General features: G+C 42.4%; 1 protein-coding gene across 2 annotated transcripts in view; it reads left to right on the forward strand.

The window, feature by feature from the left end:
* STS (steroid sulfatase) overlaps positions 1 to 18,959 on the forward strand; it is a 441,865-nt gene extending 422,906 nt beyond the window's left edge. For both annotated transcript variants that reach the window (XM_077480825.1, XM_077480826.1), the window contains one exon: positions 18,507 to 18,959. In XM_077480825.1, coding sequence (XP_077336951.1) covers positions 18,507 to 18,892 — 386 coding nt within the window. In that variant the 3' untranslated portion in view covers positions 18,893 to 18,959. The remainder of the gene's footprint in view (positions 1 to 18,506) is intronic.
* Positions 18,960 to 19,766: the final 807 nt, after the last annotated feature.

The raw sequence follows: 19,766 nt of genomic DNA on the forward strand, positions 1-19,766 counted from the left end.
CCTTTAAGACTGTGCCTCCACTATAGGCTCACTCTCGCCTGTGGACTCCCATAAAACTATATTGTCAAAAGTATTGGGATGCCTGCCTTTACACGCACATGAACTTTAATGGCATTCCAGTCATGTGCGTAGGGTTCAATATTGAGTTGGCCCACACTTTGCAGCTATGACAGCTTCAACTCTGCTGGGAAGGCTGTCCACAAGGTTTAGGAGTGTGTCTATAGGAATGTTTGACTCTTCTTCCATAAACGCATTTGTGAGACATCATGCACTGATGTTGGCCGAGAAGACCTCCATGTCTTTATGGACTTTGCTTTGTGCATTCGTGTGCAGTCATGTTGGAACAGGAAGGGGCCATCCCCAAACTGTGTAACAATATCGGAATACAAAGAGAAAATTGGCAGAGATAAAATGCAGCTGAACACTAAAATATTTTTCACATAATCCAACAGTCGATATTATACAATGGAGTGCAGCATAAAATTAGGGCTCATTAAAACATTTCATATATAATAAAAAGTCCACATACATCCAAATAAAAACAAAAGCAGAAGGTGGACTAACAGTCCTAGCAAGCAAAGAGTCCCAGTGAGAAAATTCAATGCAAGGGTGACTTTCCCTCCATCTCCATGACACTCTTTTCACTCACCTCTAGGAGTGGACCACTGAGCTAACAGATAGTCAACAACGCATGACTCATATGGGTATAATCTCCAAACAGGATTCAGATCCACCATTCGATAACCCAGGGGTATAATATTACGAGAGGAGCATAATCTAAGTACACACTGATGATTTCCTTTTAAAACAACTTTATTTAACAAACAAATGGCTACTCACATGGGCTTCAAATGGGCTTTTTCTCCCAAAAACAGCATCTGCAATCCATATTGCAAGCAGTACCTTTCCTGGATGGAGGGAAGAACTTTTCCCTGGTGTCGCTGCTCACGGCTAGCTCTTCCTTCCAGAGTTTGCAGTGGATAGAATCAAACCATCCCAGCAGGACCTGCTCTAAAATTGGTTCTCTGTGCTGTATCTGCATCGCTCGCAACCTCCTTTTGAATTCCTCTTCCATGGCGGCTAGTATCTGTACCTCTCTTATCCTCCCCTGCTAAGTGGACCTGGGATCCAGATGTAAGTTTGGATGTCCCAGACTGCAGGAAGCATCCCACTGCTTGCCATCAATGTAACGAAAAATTCCACACTCCGCTTGAGTGCTTTCGTCATATACCACTTCCTCCCAGTCTGAATATAGATATCAGATATTCCAACACTCACAAGCAGAAAACAAGATGATTCTGGTTTAGTTTCAGAACATGGACTCTTTATTAGAACAAAAAAACAAGTTTTATATACACTTTCATCTCACAACACTAACATGTTGAGTTCAGGATCAAACAAACCAAGAATAGTCTCTACATATATCCTGGCCTGGGAGATATTGTGGATAATTATTACTGTCCCATTTTAAGTAATCCCAGATAGATTTTCTCAGTCACCCTGTGCCAGGATGGCGCAGGGTTACTTAGACATAAGAGGTGTATGGGGAGCTGAAAAATGGGTTTCCCAACCTTTCCAAGGGATTCTGGGTTCCAGGGGCCCTCCCTTCCAAACTCCATGTGGACATTACCATTCATTGGCCAATGGCACTGGGAATGAGGAAGTCACGGCATTACACATACTTACTGGGCTGTCAGAGCCATTTCCCTACTAACAGTCAGCGCCACAGAGATCCAGATGTTTGTATATATATATATATATATATATATATATATATATATATATATATATACAGTATCTCACAAAAGTGAGTACACCCTTCACATTTCTGTAAATATGTTATTATATCTTTTCATGTGACAACACTGAAGAAATGACACTTTGCTACAATGTAAAGTAGTGAGTGTACAGCTTGTATAACAGTGTAAATTTGCTGTTCCCTCAAAATAACTCAACACAGAGTCATTAATGTCTAAACAGCTGGCAACAAAAATGAGTACACCCCTAAATGAAAATGTCCAAAGTGTCAATATTTTGTATGGCCACCATTATTCTCCAGCACTACCTTAACCCTCTTGGGCATGGCGTTCACCAGAGCTTCACAGGTTGCCACTGGTGGATGTTAGAGACCTTTCCCTCCTCCACCTTCCATTTAACCACTTGCCGACCGCAGCACGACGATATACGTCGACAGAATGGCACGGGCAGGCATATGGGCGTATATATACATCCCTGCCTTCCCGCGGGTGGGGGGCCCGATCGGGCCCCCCCGGTGCCTGCGGCGGTCGGTATTCGTTCGGGAGCGATCCGGGATGAGGGGGCGGCCATTCATTCATGGCCATCCCCTCGCGATCGCTCCCGACGAATGGAAATGCTCCGTGACATCACTTCCTCTCCTTTAATGTAAACACAGGAGAGGAAGTGATGTAATCTCTCCTCCGTGTCGGTATTTTTTGTTCCGACACCGAGGAGAGAGGATCGGTGAGTTGCACCAACACGACACTACACAGTAGAACATGCCAGGCACACTCACACCCCCCCGATCACCCCCCCAATTACCCCTGCCCCCCAGTCACAGTGACACCGATGTCATTTTTTTTTTTGCATTGGTGTCATTTGTGATTGTAATAACTGTTAGGGCAGTTAGGGTTAGCCCCCTTTAGTTGTACCCCCTTACCCCCCCAATAAAGGTTTAACCCCGTGATCACCCCCCGTCGCCAGTGTCGCCGCACCCGCCGCAAATTCGCATGGGACCCTTTTTTTGGTCCGCAGCAGAATCGGATCGCATGGGTGTTCACACCATGCGATCCGAGTTTGCAGATCGCACTGCGATATGCGAACTGATCTGGGGGTGTCATTAACATTTCACTGACACTCCCAGCAGTTCGCATAGGGCAGTGTGAACTGCCACTGGGAGGCATGCGATGCGGGAACCCGCCGCGGATTCGTGGCGTTCCTGCATCGCTCCAGTGTGAACCCAGCCTAATAAGCGATCATTTTTCTGATCGCTGTATTAGTGTCACAGGTGACGCTAGTTAGGCAGGTAGGTATTTAGGTTCGCCGCAGCTTTTTATAGCGCCAGGGACCCCCATATACTACCGCATAAAGCCCCCTGATTGCCCCCTAGTTAACCCTTTCACCAGTGATCACCATATAACTGTTACAGGTGACGCTGGTTGGTTAGTTATTTTTTTATAGTTTCAGGGCACCCGCCATTTATTACCTAATAAAGGTTTAACCCCCTGATCACCCGGCGGGTGTCATTTGTGACTGTAATAACTGTTAGGGCAGTTAGGGTTAGCCCCCTTTAGTTCTAAGGTACCCCCCTAACCCCCCAATAAAGGTTTAACCCCGTGATCACCCCCCGTCGCCAGTGTCACTAAGGCTGGGTTCACATTGCAGCGGTTTATGAGAACGGATGTGATTCGCACCGCACTGCAGTGCAAATCACATCCGATCTCTGTGCGATTCGAGTTCAGCCATACAGATAGTATGGCTGAATTTGTGTCGCACCCGCCGCAAACTCGCACGGGACCCTTTTTTTGGTCCGCAGCAGAATCGGATCGCATGGGTGTTCACACCATGCGATCCGAGTTTGCAGATCGCACTGCGATATGCGAACTGATCTGGGGGTGTCATTAACATTTCACTGACACTCCCAGCAGTTCGCATAGGGCAGTGTGAACTGCCGCCGGGAGGCATGCGATGCGGGAACCCGCCGCGGATTCGTGGCGTTCCCGCATCGCTCCAGTGTGAACCCAGCCTAATAAGCGATCGTTTTTCTGATCGCTGTATTAGTGTCACAGGTGACGCTAGTTAGGCAGGTAGGTATTTAGGTTCGCCGCAGCTTTTTATAGCGCCAGGGACCCCCATATACTACCACATAAAGCCCCCTGATTTCCCCCTAGTTAACCCTTTCACCAGTGATCACCATATAACTGTTACAGGTGACGCTGGTTGGTTAGTTATTTTTTTATAGTTTCAGGGCACCCGCCATTTATTACCTAGTCTCACTAGTGTACCCCTAAATTTAGGGGTGTCTACTTTCCAAAATGGGGTCATTTGGGGGGGGTTTGTGCCATCTTGGCATTTTATGGCCTTCAAAACTGTAACGCCCTTAGAAAGCCTGAAGGCGGTGCTTGGTTTTCGGGGCCCCATACGCGGCTAGGCTCCCAAAAAGTCCCACATATGTGGTATCTCCGTACTCAGGAGAAGCAGTAGAATTTATTTTGGGGTGTCATTTCACATATGCCCATGGCATGCGTGAGCAATATATCATTTAGTGACAACTTTGTGAAAAAAAAAAAAAAAAAAGTTTGTAATTTTCCCGCAACTTGTGGCAAAATATAAAATATTCCATGGACTCAACATGCCTCTCAGCAAATAGCTTGGGGTGTCTACTTTCTAAAATGGGGTCATTTGTGGGGGTTTTGTGCCATCTTGGCATTTTATGGCCTTCAAAACTGTAATAGGTAGTGAGAAGTGAAATCAAAAATTTACGCCCGTAGAAAGCCTGAAGGCGGTGCTTGGTTTTCGGGGCCCCGTACGTGGCTAGGCTCCCAAAAAGTCCCACATATGTGGTATCCCCGTACTCAGGAGAAGCAGCAGAATTTATTTTGGGGTGTCATTTCACATATGCCCATAGCATGTGTGAGCAATATATCATTTAGTGACAACTTTGTGTAAAAAAATAAAATAAAATTTTTTTTTTTGTCATTATTCAATTGCTTGAGGCAAAAAAATAAAATATTCAATGGGCTCAACATGCCACTTATCAATTTCCTTAGGGGGTCTACTTTCCAAAATGGGGTCATTTGGGGGGGTTTTGTACTGCCCTGCCATTTTAGCACCTCAAGAAATGAGATGGGCAGTCGTAAACTAAAAGCTGCGTAAATTCCAGAAAACGTACCTTAGTTTGTAGATGTGACAACTTTTGCGCAAACCAATAAATATACAGTTATTGACTTTTTTTTTACCAAAGACATGTGGCTGAATACATTTTGGCCTAAATGTATGACTAAAATTGAGTTTATTGGATTTTTCTAATAACAAAAAGTAGAAAATTTCATTTTTTTTCAAAATTTGCGGTCTTTTTACGTTTATATCGCAAAAAATAAAAATCGCAGAGGCAATCAAATACCATCAAAAGAAAGCTCTATTTGTGGGAAGAAAGGGACGCAAATTTTGTTTGGGTACAACATTGCATGACCGCGCAATTACCAGTTAAAGCAGCGCAGTGCCAAATTGTAAAAAGACCTCTGGTCATTGACCAGCAAAATGGTCCGGTCTGAAAGTGGTTAAGGATGCCCCACAGATGCTCAATAGCGATTAGGTCTGGAGACATGCTTGGCCAGTCCATCACCTTTACCCTCAGCTTCTTTTAACAAACCAGTGGTCGTCTTGGAGGTGTGTTTGGGGATGTTATCATGATGGAATGCTGCCTTGTGGCCCAGTGTCCGAAGGGGGGGGGGGGGGGGGATCATGCTCTGCTTCAGTATGTCACAGTAAATTTTGGCATTTGTGTTTCCCTTAATGAACTGTAACTCCCCAGTGTCGGCAGCACTCATACAGCCACAGACCATGACACTCTCACCAACATTCTTCACTGTAGGTGAGACACACTTGTCTTTGTACTCCTCACCTGGGCCGTCATACACACTTGACACCATCTGAATCAAATAAGTTTATCTTGGTCTCATCAGACCACAGGACATGTTCCAGTAATCCATGTGCTTAGTCTGCTTGTCTTTAGCAAACAGATTGTGGGTATTCCCGTGCATCATCTTTAAAATAGGCTTCCTTCTGGGATGACAGCCATGCAGACCAATTTTATGTAGTATGCAGCATATGGTCTGAGCACTGACAGGTTGACCCCCGACCCCTGCAAGGTCTGCAGCAATACTGGCAGCATTTATACTTCTATTTTTCCAAAGACAACCTCTGGATTTGATGCTGAGCATGTGCACACACCTTTTTTGGTCGACCATGGTGAGGCCTTTATGTAGAGCGACAATTCATTTTTTCAGATCCTCAGAGAGTTCTTTGCCATGAGGTGTCATGTTGAACTTCCAGTGACCAGTATGAAAGAGTGAGAGCGATAACAACAAATTTAACACACCTGCTCCCCATTCACACCTGAGACCTTGTAACACTAACGAGTCACATGACACTGGGGAGAAAAAATTGCTAATTGGACCCAATTTGGACATTTTTACTTAGGGGTGTACTCACTTTTGTTGCCGGTGGTTTATACATTAATGGCTATGTGTTTTTTTGTTATACAAGGTGTACACTCACTAATTTACACTGTAGCAAAAAAAAAAAAAAATACACTTTGCTACAATGTAAAGTAGTGAGTGTACAGCTTGTATAACAGTGTAAATTTGCTGTCCCCTCAAAATAACTCAACACACAGCCATTAAAGTGGATGTAAACCCACTCTCATCAATTATAAAGTACTAACATAGTGCTGAACTATAAGGATATACATGCCTCCTGCATGTATCCTTACCTTTCAAATGTCTCCCCTTTCTCTATTTGGCACCCCCAAAATCTCCAGATTCAGGGGGCGGGACTGTTATCTGTCACTCAGTGGGCGGAGTCGTGATGCCAGCAAACTCCCCGCCCACCTCCACACTCCCCTTGGCCAGAGCACACACAGGAGAGGCAGAGCGCATTCTGAGTAAAAGCAGAGCACGCTCACGGCCCCCTGTCACTTCCGCACACATGGATGTCCAGTGACAGTCGGGGATAATCGACACCAACCACTACACCACTGACACTGACCACTACCCCACTGACACTGTCCACTGACACCATCCCCTGACACTGAGCACTACCCCACTTTCACCGATCCACTACCCCCACTGACATCATCCACTGACACTGACTACTACCCCACTGACACCGTTCACTGACACGACCACTACCCCACTTACACCGACTACTGCCCCACTGACACTATCCACTGACACTGAATACTACCCCACTGACACTTACATCGTCCACTGACACTGATCACTACCTCACTGACACTGACATCATCCACTGACACCAACCACTACCCCACTGACATCATCCACTGACACCGACCACTACCTCACTGACTCTGACATCGTCCACTGACACTGACCACTACCCCACTGACACTGGCATCATCCACTGCCCCACTGACACTGACATCGACCACTACCCCACTGACACTGACATCATCTACTGACACTGACCACTACCCCACTGACACTGACACCGACCACTACCCCACTGGCACTGACATCGTCCACTGACACTGACCACTACCCCACTGACACTGACATCGTCCACTGACACTGATCACTACCCCACTGACACTGACATCATCCACTGACACCGACCACTACCCCACTGACATCATCCACTGACACTAACCACTACCTCACTGACATCGTCCACTGACACTGACCACTACCCCACTGACACTGACATCATCCACTGCCCCACTGACACTGACATCGACCACTACCCCACTGACACTGACATCATCTACTGACACTGACCACTACGCCACTGACACTGACACCGACCACTACCCCACTGACATCGTCCACTGACACTGACCACTACCCCACTGACACTGACATCATCCACTGACACTAACCACTACCCCACTGACATCGTCCACTACCTCACTGACACTGACATCGTCCACTGACACTGACAACTATCCCACTGACACTGACATTGTCCACTGACACTGACCACTACCTCACTGGCACTGACTTCATTCACTGACACTGACCACTACCCCACTGACATTGACACCGTCCACTGCCCCACTGACACTGACATAGTCCACTGCCCCACTGACCACTACCCCACTGACATTGTCCACTGCACCACTGACACTGACATCGACCACTACACCACTGACACTGATATCATCCACTGACACCAACCACTACCCCACTGGCACTGACATCGTCCACTGACACTGACCACTACCCCACTGACACTGACATCGTCCACTGACACCGACCACTACCTCACTGACACTGACATTGTCCACTGACACCGGCCACTACTCCACTGACATCATCCATTGACACCAACCACTACCCCACTGACATTGTCCCCTGACACCAACCACTACCTCACTGACACTGATATCGTCCACTGACATCGTCCACTGCCCTACTGACACTGACATCGTCCACTGACATCGACCACTATCCCACTGACACTGACATCGTCCACTGACACCGACTACTACCCCACTGACACTGACATCGTCCACTGACACTGACCACTACCCCACTGACATCATCCACTGACACCAACCACTACCTCACTGACACTGACATTGTCCACTGACACCGACCACCACGCCACTGACACTGACATCATCCACTGACACCAACCACTACCCCACTGACATTGTCCCCTGACACCGACCACTACCTCACTGACACTGATATCGTACACTGACCCACTGACACTGACATCGTCCACTGCCCCACTGACACTGACATCATCCACTGAATTCGACCACTACTCCACTGACACTGACATCGTCCACTGACACTGACCACTACCCCACTGACATCTTCCACTGACACCAACCACTACCCCACTGACATTGTCCCCTAACACCGACCACTACCTCACTGACACTGATATCGTCCACTAACACTGACCACTGCCCCACTGACACTGACATCGTCCACTGCCCCACTGACACCGTCCACTGCCCCACTGACACTGACACCGTCCACTGCCCCACTGACACTGTCCACTGCCCCACTAGCACTGACACCGACCACTGCCCTACTGACACCGACCACTGCCCTACTGACACCGACCACAGTCTCACTGACACTAACCCCTAACCCACTGCCCCATTGACACCGACCACTGACACTGACTCACTGACACCCATGCGATTCTGGTGCAGACCAAAAAAGGGTCCTGTGCGAGTTTGGTCATAATGCAGTGCGATATGAGCCATACTATCTGTATGGCTGAAATCTCACTGCACGGACATCTCATGTGATTTGCACTGCAGTGCGGTGCAAATCACATGCGACCTCGCACAGCGCACTAATGTGAACTGGCCCTAAGCTCATTCAGCCTTACTGGGTAAAATTATAAAAAGTGAGAAATCCACCCCTTCCCCACATAACAAATCCTGGTGATGGAAAGAAATGTTGCAACTGTGATCAGGTTACCTCAGACACACACTGCACTATAACAGTCATCAGATCACTGGATGTTCTATTCTGCCCAGCTCTGACTAGATACATGTCCCCTAAATCACTAGTCTGTGTATATTCTGCTGGCTGTTCACTGCAGCATACGTTTCCTCTCACCCTGATCTGTGGATCACACCCCATGATGAGAAACATCCAATCAAAACACAGTAAAGGCAGCCAATACTGAGAGAGCTGGAGGGGAGAGGAGGGGAGGGGGATGTGAATTGTGAACTTTTTACACAGGATGTGCCTGTCTCAGGCTAGTGCATGAGATATGTAAATCACCTGTCACTCACAACAAGGGAGGGGGGGGGGGATTTGACAAAGTTTTCCTGTTTATCAAGATTTATCTCACTGAACAATAAAAGAGCATTGCTCAGAGCGGGGTTAACTCTGTGTGGCAAGACTGGGCTCAAATGATAAGAAATCTTATTCTCTACATTGTGACATAATTATTTTTTCGGGTTTACATCCACTTTAATGTCTATATAATGTATAATGTGTTTTTTTTATACTTTTGTGAATATTCATTTTTAAATTCTCATTGCACCAAACTGGCCTAGAAGAACCTGTTAAACAAACATACTCAGACTGCTAGGAGACAACCCCTAGGCTCTTCCCAACAGGCCAGACCTGCTGTCTCTCAGCCCCTATTCCATCCATCTCATTCTCTGGCTGAGTCCAGGTCTTAAAGTAGTACTAAAGTTTTGCTGTTACATACTGGGAGCATGCAGGCTTTTTATTGCAGAAAAGACATGCAATGTATCTTTTCCAATAAACTACATCTACCTGCCTACTCAAGACAGTAAAGGAACTTCCATAAACATCTACAACATACTATTGTTCCTGAAAATTCTTCCTGCAAGCCTATTAATTCAGGCTTTAATCTCAGAGTATACTCCATGCCTCACATTCTGGCATTTCTACAATCAGGATTTGACCAGAACTCGGTTCTAAGCATTCTGAAAGGACATATTTCAGCCTTGTCCATTATTTTCCAAAAAACCTCTGGCGTTGTTCTTCCTAGTGAAAACCCCTAACCAAGCTGTTACTCAGATCAGGCTTATTTTGCAGCAATGTATGATTCCTTGGGATCTCAGTCTGGTTCTGTTTTATTCACTGCAGAAACCATCATTTGAACCCATCAAGAAAGCTAGTGGCTCTCTCTTACAAGGGGAAATCATTCCTTCCTAAGGTGGTATCAGGCTTTCACCTCAATGAAGACATTGTGCTTCTGTCTTTTTGCCCTACTCCAAAACACTCAAAGCATATTGCTTGTCACTGCCTAGTTGTGGTCAGAGCCATCAGAATCTACCTTAAAGTTACATCTTCTATTAGGATGATGAACTCTCTAATTATACCACCCTTGTGAGGGACCTTGTAAGGGACATCTTGTTTCAAAATCTACGATCACTAGATGGATAACACAACTCATCTCTAAAGCTCACAATCAAAAGGGAAAAGCTTCACCAGCCTCTGTTGTCCAGCTTTGTAAAGTCGCAGCCTGGTCTTCTGTTCATACCTTTTCGAAAATCTACCGGGACACTCTGTGATCTACGAATGCAGCTTTCAGCCGCAAGGCTCTTGCAGCAGTTGGGTCTTTGAGCCCTGTTGTTGTTGGGCATTTTGGCACAGTTCTTTTTGGCTAGTTATTGCCCACCCTTGTCACTCATCACTTGGGAACGTCCCAGGGTCTATGAATATTTTACCTGTGCCCTGTACTCTACTATTTAAATAAAAGCATTTTTTACTTGTCTGTAAATTCCATTCTTCCCTGTGAATTCCATTCTCTCTTGAAAGAATTGAGAAAAAGTAGCATAGAAGAAGGATGCATGGAACAATGAAGAAAAAGGCTAGAGAAACCTATGGCAAAGACTAAACCCAAGGTTTCTACCTCACTCTTATATACAGATTCTGTATAAAAGCACAGGACCAGGCAATGCCTGTTTTTTTTTTTTTTTTTAGACAGAGTGCAGGTGGGTTAGAACCTCTGTTTTATTGGCTTTTACTGTGGACATTGGGGAGACTTTCCCTCACATCCCATGTGGTCATCGAGGCAGGGAGTGAACAAAATTTCTCCAATGGAGACTGTGATAAAACATTTTCAAAAGCAGAGTGATGAATATTTGATACCTCTGTTGAGTCAACCCAACCAAGAAATATATGAGATTTAACTATTAATAATTCAACCATATTAATATAGTTTAAAAAATAGAGAAGAAAAAATATGTACCATCCTCAAAACCATTAAAATGTGTATATGTGTGTGCATATTTTTTTTTTCTTCAGTGCTAAGTTGTTGAATCCTATTTCCCACCTACAGTATACATAGGTAACTGCTATTAATATTCATTCTTTAGTTTGACTCTATCCTTTTCTTTCTTGCCTGTTACATCCCCTTCACCCCTTCCCCACAAAATAAAACAAGAGGGGTGAGGACGGTAAGTTGTTGGGGCTAAATTAGGGTGCTCCCTCTGTTAGCAATGTCGTTTTTCTTTGAATTGTCAAGATTTGTTTTACAAACTAATAGAGGCACAATATACATTTAGTGCCTGCTCATTAAGCAGAGTTTAAGGAGAAGTGATGTATATCGAGATAAATGAACCAGCAAGTTATCTACATACAACAATGGATTCTAACTTAAATTATTTCTGATGTGTTATAAATGTTCTAATGTACTTTCATAATGTTCACTTACATCTTTGTGTTGCATTTAAACATTTTTTCCTTGTACTAAAAAAGGACATTCAATAATGCTTAAACATTAATTCAAGTGTCTTGCCTTGCTTCAATTCATTTAAATAGCTAATGTATTTTTATGCAACACGTGTAATTTCGACTTCCTTTGCAGTATTAATTTTATATTCATTGCTTGGTGTACAGTATATTTTCAAGCTCACATTTCACGCCTTTGATTTCAAGTTTCAATGGGAAAAAAGTATAACCATCATTAAATGTCATTGGCACAGTATATGTTACTATACTGGTAATAATGATCTAAAGGGTGCCTTTCCCTTTTACTTGTTTAATAAATAAAACCATTTAGATGTTAAGGCTAATTATGTATTTCAGTACTCCTTTCTGAGTAGAAAATGATGCCTTGTCTGTTTTAATGCTTTAAAGCATTGCTGCCTAAACCTGCCATTGAGTACTATGGTCTCTAATGTGTCATTTTTTTTTTTTGTACTTTCTGATATTAGGTACATGAAACATGAATATGGATTAATTTGGAATGTGCTGCTTGCATTTATCTAATGCTGACCATATATGTTCAATTGTATTACCTGATTTCATTTAGCCTCTTTTAGAATATATTTGGTAAAACTGAGTGAATTGGCCGGGTTATAAAATTTTCAACAGTGTTACATTGATCAGCAGCACTGAAATGCTTTGACTCTGATCGTATTTTGATCAAACAGTATATGGGCTTGCATGGTGAAAACAGAGATAAGATTAATAGCTTATGATTATATCATTCAACTATTGATTGAAATACACTTTGTTTATAGGAAAATACATTTTATTTATTGAAGCGTGTATGGCCATCATAAGTGTTGCATGAGCTTTCCCTCTTTTTTTGCCTTTAGATAGAGTGGAGAAGAACTAAAAAATTATGTTAGGTGTTTATCTCTGTCTGTAACCCTATTGGTGAGAATTTATCACTTCCTGTCTCTATGACTGAGACAAGAACGCACAGAAAGCAATACAAACATTATCATAAATTATTTTCTCTGGCCCTGTTTAAATGGATTTCTCTCTCGAATATGGAAAAGACTGCAAAAAAGAAAAGAAAAAAAACAGAAGTTCTAACTCCTCCCCACTACTGCAAACAAAATATTGTGGCTGGAGCTTAGCTTTGAATCAAATCAACCAAGTAAGAAACGAGACCACCGTGTTGTAGATTAAATTTAGATAATGAATATGTTGTTGTTAAACATTTGTTAATGCCAGCATTAGATTAACAATTAACAGTGTAAACTATGAAGTTTTGGATTTTTTTTTTTTTTTATTGTACTCTACAGTTTATTAATCAACATGGCTACCCACAGAGTAAACTTTTTATGGCACTGTAAGGTTATTCTGGACACACACAGATTTGGTAGGAACATGTTAGCTTAGTTTACAACACTAAAAAGGTGTAAAATATCTCCCAACTTCTTACTCACCTGTGAACTATGTATCTTCCCCAATGCAGCATCTATGTTTTTCCAGGAGAAGTGCAATTATATATTTGCAATTATATGTGTAATTATCCATCAAATATTTATTTATTTTTTAACCAGGTATATACAGTGTATAGTGGTGACAATTCATGCAGCTCTTGTACATTTGTATCCTGTCCCTGCCCTGAAGAAGCTAACGATTAAAGGTCCTTGCCTCACATGGATGCATACATATATTAGGGCCAATAAAGACAAGACTAGTATGTCTTTGGAGTGTGGAACAGGGAGAGAATGAAAACATCATGCAATGTCATGGTTGTAATTTGAACTGCAAGTCCTAGTGTTGCAAGGCAGCAACATTGAGCACTAAGCCTCTGTGCTGACCAAACGATATAGTACTGTGAACAAAGCACACTAATATAACATCTAATGTCTATATCACTAATATCATATCAAAAGTATGATCTTTGTGCAGTGTAAGAAGAAACATTGGGAATTCAGGTGTCCACTTTCTCACAGAAGTGAGATGGCTTGACGCCAATATAAAAATGCATATAAAAGAGAAGACCTTCAAAAAATACAAGGTTGAGGGATCATCATCAGCATTCAAACTTTATAAAGAATGCAACAAGAAATGTAAGAGTGCAATTAGAGCAGCTAAGATAGAACACGGAAGACACATAATGGAGGAGAGCAAAAATCCCAAGAAATTATTTAAGTATGTAAACAGGGGAGAACAGACCATATTAGCCCCCATAAAAAATGAGGAAGGACATCTGATTACAAAGGAGAGAATCGGGGGGCTTCAGTAACCAAAACTACAGTGTTTATCTTCGTGACACATCACAGGAAACACCCTTATGGCTAACAGAAGACAGAATTAGAATTAGACTTGGGAAACTTAACATTAATAAATCACCGGGACTGGATGGCTTGCACCCAAGAGTACTTAAGGAACTCAGTCAAGTAATTGCCAGACCATTGTTCCTAATTTTTACTGACAGTCTACTGACTGGAATGGTACCAGTGGATTGGAGAAAAGCCAATGTAGCACCAATATTTAAAAAAGGGCCCAAAATACATCCTTGGGAATTACAGAGCAGTTAGCCTAACATCAATAGAATGCAAGAAGGTCTTGGAGGGGATAATAAGGGACTATATACAAGGTTTTAGTAATAAAAACTGTATCATTAGCAGTAATCCGCATGAATTCATGAAGAGTCGTTCTTGCCAAACCAGTCTATTAACCTTCTATGAGGAGGTGAGTTGCCATCTAGATAAAGGAAGGCCCGTAGATGTGGTGTATCTGGATTTTGCAAAAGCATTTGACACAGTTCCCCATAAACATTTACTGTACAAAATAAGGTCAGTTGGAATGGACCTTAGGGTGGGTACATGGATTGAAAACTGGCTACAAGAACAAGTTCAGAGGGTGGTGATAAATGGGGAATAATCAGAATGGTCAGGGGTGGGTAGTGGGGTCCCACAGGGTTATGTGCTGGGACCAATCCTATTTAATTTGTTCATAAACGACCTTGAGGATGGGGCAAACAGTTCAATCTCTGCATTTGTGGACAATACTAAGCTAAGCAAGGCAATAGGTTCTCCACAGGATGTGGAAACCTTGCAAGAAGATCTGAACAAATGAATGGGTGGGCAACTACACAGCAAATTAGGTTTAATGTAGAAAAATGTAAAATAATGCATTTGGGTGGCAAAAATATGAATGAAATCTATACACTGGGGGAGAACCTCTGGGGGAATCTAGGATGGAAAAAGGTGTCCTAGTAGATAGGCTCAGCAATGCCAAGCTGCTCCTAACAAAGCAGACAGAATATTGGCATGCGAGCACTGAACTTATTCTCTCTGGAGAAGAGACGCTTGAGAGAGGATATGATTTCAATTTACAAATACCATACTGGTGACCCCACAAAAGAGATACAACTTTTTTACGGAAGGGAGTTTAACAAGACCATGGCCACTCATTAAAATTAGAAGACAAGAGGTTCAACCCTAAACTACGAAGAGAGTTCTTCACTGTAAGAGCGGCAAGGATGTGGAATAATCGTCCACAGGCAGTGATCTCAGCAAGGGGCATCGATAGTTTCAAAAAACTATTAGATAAGCTCCTGAATGACCGCAACATACAGGGATATACAATGTAATACTGACATATAATCACACATAGGTTGGACTTGATGGACTTGTGTCTTTTTTCAACCTCACCTACTATGTAGTACTATGTAACAGATAGGAGGGTTCTAATTTATATAGTTTTAGAACAAATATTATGCTGCAAAAAAGACTAAGAAAGATAGGTACTGGCCGTTTATATATTTTTCAAGATTTGCAGAGCACATTGGAAGGAAAATGTTCACTATTACAGTGGTGTGAAAAAGTGTTTGCCCCCTTCCTCATTTCCTGTTCCTTTGCATGTTTGTCACACTTAAGTGTTTCGGAACATCAAACCAATTTAAACAATAGTCAAGGACAACACAAGTAAACACAAAATGCATTTTGTAAATGAAGGTGTTTATTATTAAAGGTGAAAAAAAATCCAAACCTTTATGGCCCTGTGTGAAAAAGTGATTGCCCCCTAAACCTAATAACTGGTTGGGCCACCCTTAGCAGCAACAACTGCAACAAAAGCGTTTGCGATAACGTGCAATGAGGCTTTTACAGCGTCCTGGAGGAATTTTGGCCCACTCATCTTTGCAGAATTGTCCTAATTCAGTTACATTGGAGGGTTTTCAAGCATGAACGGCCTTTTTAAGGTCATACCACAACATCTCAATAGGATTCAGGTCAGGACTTTGGCTAGGCCACTCCAAAGTCTTCATTTTGTTTTTCTTCAGCCATTCGGTGGTGGATTTGCTGGTGTGTTTAGGATCATTGTCCTGCTGCAGAACCCAAGTTCGTTTCAGCTTGAGTACACGAACAGATGGTCGGACATTCTCCTTCAGGATCTCTTGGTAGACAGCAGAATTCATAGTTCCTTTTATCACGGCAAGTCTTCCAGGTCCTGAAGCAGCAAAACAGCCCCAGACCATCACACTACCACCACCATATTTTACTGTTGGTATAATGTTCTTTTTATGAAATGCAGTGTTCCTTCTACGCCAGATATACTTGGATACACACCTTCCAAAGAGTTCCACTTTTGTCTCATCAGTCCACAGAATGTTGTCCCAAAAGTCTTGGGGATCATCAAGATGTGTTGTGGAGAAATTGAGACGAGCTTTGATGTTCTTTTTGCTCAGCAGTGGTTTTCTCCTTGGAACTCTGCCATGCAGGCCATTTTTGCCCAGTCTTTTCCTGATGGTGGAGGCATGAACGCTGACCTTAACTGAGGCAAGTGAGGCCTGCAGTTCCTTGGACGTTGTTGTGGGGTCTTTTGTGACCTCTTGGATGAGTCGTCGCTGCGCTCTTGGGGTAATTTTGGGCGGCCGGCCACTCCTGGGAAGGTTCACCACTGTTCCATGTCTTCGCCATTTGTGGATAATGGCTCTCACTGTGGTTCGCTGGATTCCCAAAGCTTTGGAAATTGCTTTATAACCCTTTCCAGACTGATAGATCTCAATTACTTTCTTTCTCAATTGTTCCTGAATTTCTTTGGGTCTCGGCATGATGTGTAGCTTTTAAGGATCTTCTGGTGGACCTTACTGTGTCAAGCAGCTCCTATTTAAGTGATGCCTTGATTGTGAACAGGTGTGGCAATAATCAGGCCTGGGTGTGGCTAGAGAAATTGAACTCAGGTGTGGACAACCACAGTTATAGTATGTTTTAACAAGGGGGGCAATAACTTTTTCACACAGGGCCATGATGGATTGGATTTTTTTTCACCTTTAATAATAAACACCTTCATTTACAAATTGCATTTTGTGTTTACTTGTGTTGTCCTTGACTATTGTTTAAATTGGTTTGATGTTCCGAAACACTTAAGTGTGACAAACATGCAAAGGAACAGGAAATGAGGAAGGGGGCAAACACTTTTTCACACCACTGTATGTTGTACAGGGTAATTATGGAACATGGAATACTTGGAAGGAATGTATAGCAGTTTTGTACATATGCTATAAAGTATATTATATATCATTATATCATATTATATCCAGACAACAAGCACACTTCCAGGTTCCTTTGCACATATTCACATACTCAGCTGTTTGAGATCACACCTGTACCTTGGACTCAGTAAGGTTTTTTTAAGTGATTCTAAAGACAGCAGATTATTTACCTAATGCATTCTCTGAATTAGGATGAAAACCCTTCTCTGTGCAGCTCTACCAGTGCTGGTGCTACTGCTAGGCAAACTAGGCAGCCACCTAGGGCACACATAGGCATGGGCGCAAACGCAGCCTTCGGTATCCCTACTCTCTATTGAATTCAATTCTTCTTTCAATAGGTTTGATCTAGATATCTGGCCCATTAAAGAACGTCACAGGTCACAAGATCAAATCAGTCCTGCTGTGGGAAAATATACTGCCCTCACAGTTCTACAGGTTAGCTTTTCTTTATTTTTCTAGGATAGTCTTAAACTCTCCTGAGAATTTTCAGTCTCTACTGGACAGCCTGATAAAATAAGTAATCAAAATATGACATATATGATGCAGTCTATCACTAGTAAAAACCCAGTCAATGCTTAGTTTTTATTCAAATAGTTAAATCCTTTATCTCAAAAGGGAAAAAAAGAAAATAAAAGTGTCTGTAACTGCTTTAAAAGTGTTATGGGTAGGATAAATGTACCAAGTTGATCTATCAATCAACTTGGGTAAAGCCAGCCTGCCGGATCTTACATACAATTATCACTACCAGCTGATAGCCACTAGTAGGCATAGTAGGATTCTGTGATTCCAGAACAGCACACGCCAGATCCCTTCTTGGCATGACACAAAATCCAGTGGCCAGAGAAACATCACGGATATCAGGTGATCTTATGATATTTATGGCTGGTAATGTGATGTCATGAAACCTTCCTCTTATCAAGGGTGTTTACTCATGGTAGTGGTGCAGTCCTGCCTTGAAATGGCTTTTTCAACTAGAGCTCTGCTTTTTTGTAGCAATTTTACTCTGCAAATCACATAACACATGGTAATTGTTTATTTTCTCTTTTTAGGTACCTCCATTTGGAAGGCATTCTTCTTTACTCCTAACTTTTATCCAGAAAGTTCGGAAGGCTGCTTTAATTCACATGTCTGTCACTGCTATGGAGATTTTGTCACGCAGCACAACCCCCCTTTGCTTTTTGACTTGTCTAGAGATTCAAGTGAAAAGTATCCTATCACACCAGAAACGGAACCAAATTTCTATAACATTCTTAAGACTATTCAGCATGCCAGAGAAGCTCATCAAGAAACCATTCAAGTGGTGGATAATCAGTTAGCATGGAGCAATGTGATTTGGAAACCGTGGCTTCAGGCTTGCTGTTCATCCTGGTTTGATTTTTGTTACTGTGACAATGATGAAGAATTGGGGGATGAGCTGAACCAGACAAATATATAAATAAAAATGTGAAGTCAATCTTAAATATTGGACTTTATGTCCTTGAGAAAATAAAGTTCAAGCATTATCTATTTGTTTCTACTTAGATTTCTGGATGGCATACATTGTAGGTGGAAGTTTCATTTCAAGAAAGTACCCGAGGCAGTACCTTACACATTTCATCATATTTTTCTATTCTTGGTAAATCTTCTAACATACATCAGTTTTACAATACCGCATGCCCCTTTTATATATTTACCCTGCAGCATGTTCACTTATATTTTGTTACCGTCCTTCTGTCAGGGAAATGATTCACTTTAGCACATCACTAGCTAGGACATACATCAGTGTTTCATAAATGTGAAGTGATGTTTGAGAGCAAAATATTACTCCCTTTCTGCTACATTAAACAAGAAAACAATCTTCCAAATGCCTTCTATATTACAAAAACAAAAGTCAGATTAGACTAGATAAAAGGAAAATTAAACATAATGCTTGATAAAATACTAGAAAACTACATTTGAGAATACAGGTTTGCAGTACCAATGAATTGCAACCTTTCAGGAACCATTTAAAAATCTGGAAAACAAGAAAATTTTAACTTTTCTCACAATTACCAATCTCTAATTTTTGTAAAGTCATAAAAAATGAGAACATGGATATATGTCCAAACTGAAACAACATTTGCTGTAGTGCTGTAGATGGATATAATGAACACAAAAGGAGTTCAAACAGTAACAGATCAGCAGTGATTACTTTGGCCAGTTGGTTTCCACGGTTAAAACATCATCTGCACATATTGAAACCCACATCTAAGCCCTTGTACACACGGTCGTACATTCCGACGAAAAATGTCCGATCGGATCTTGTTGTCAGATAATCCAACTGTGTGTGG

This window comes from Lithobates pipiens, unplaced genomic scaffold (assembly GCF_037356315.1).
Source record: "Lithobates pipiens isolate NorthernLeopardFrog02 unplaced genomic scaffold, aLitPip1_a1.2 Scaffold_16, whole genome shotgun sequence".
Taxonomy (NCBI): Eukaryota; Metazoa; Chordata; class Amphibia; order Anura; family Ranidae; genus Lithobates; species Lithobates pipiens.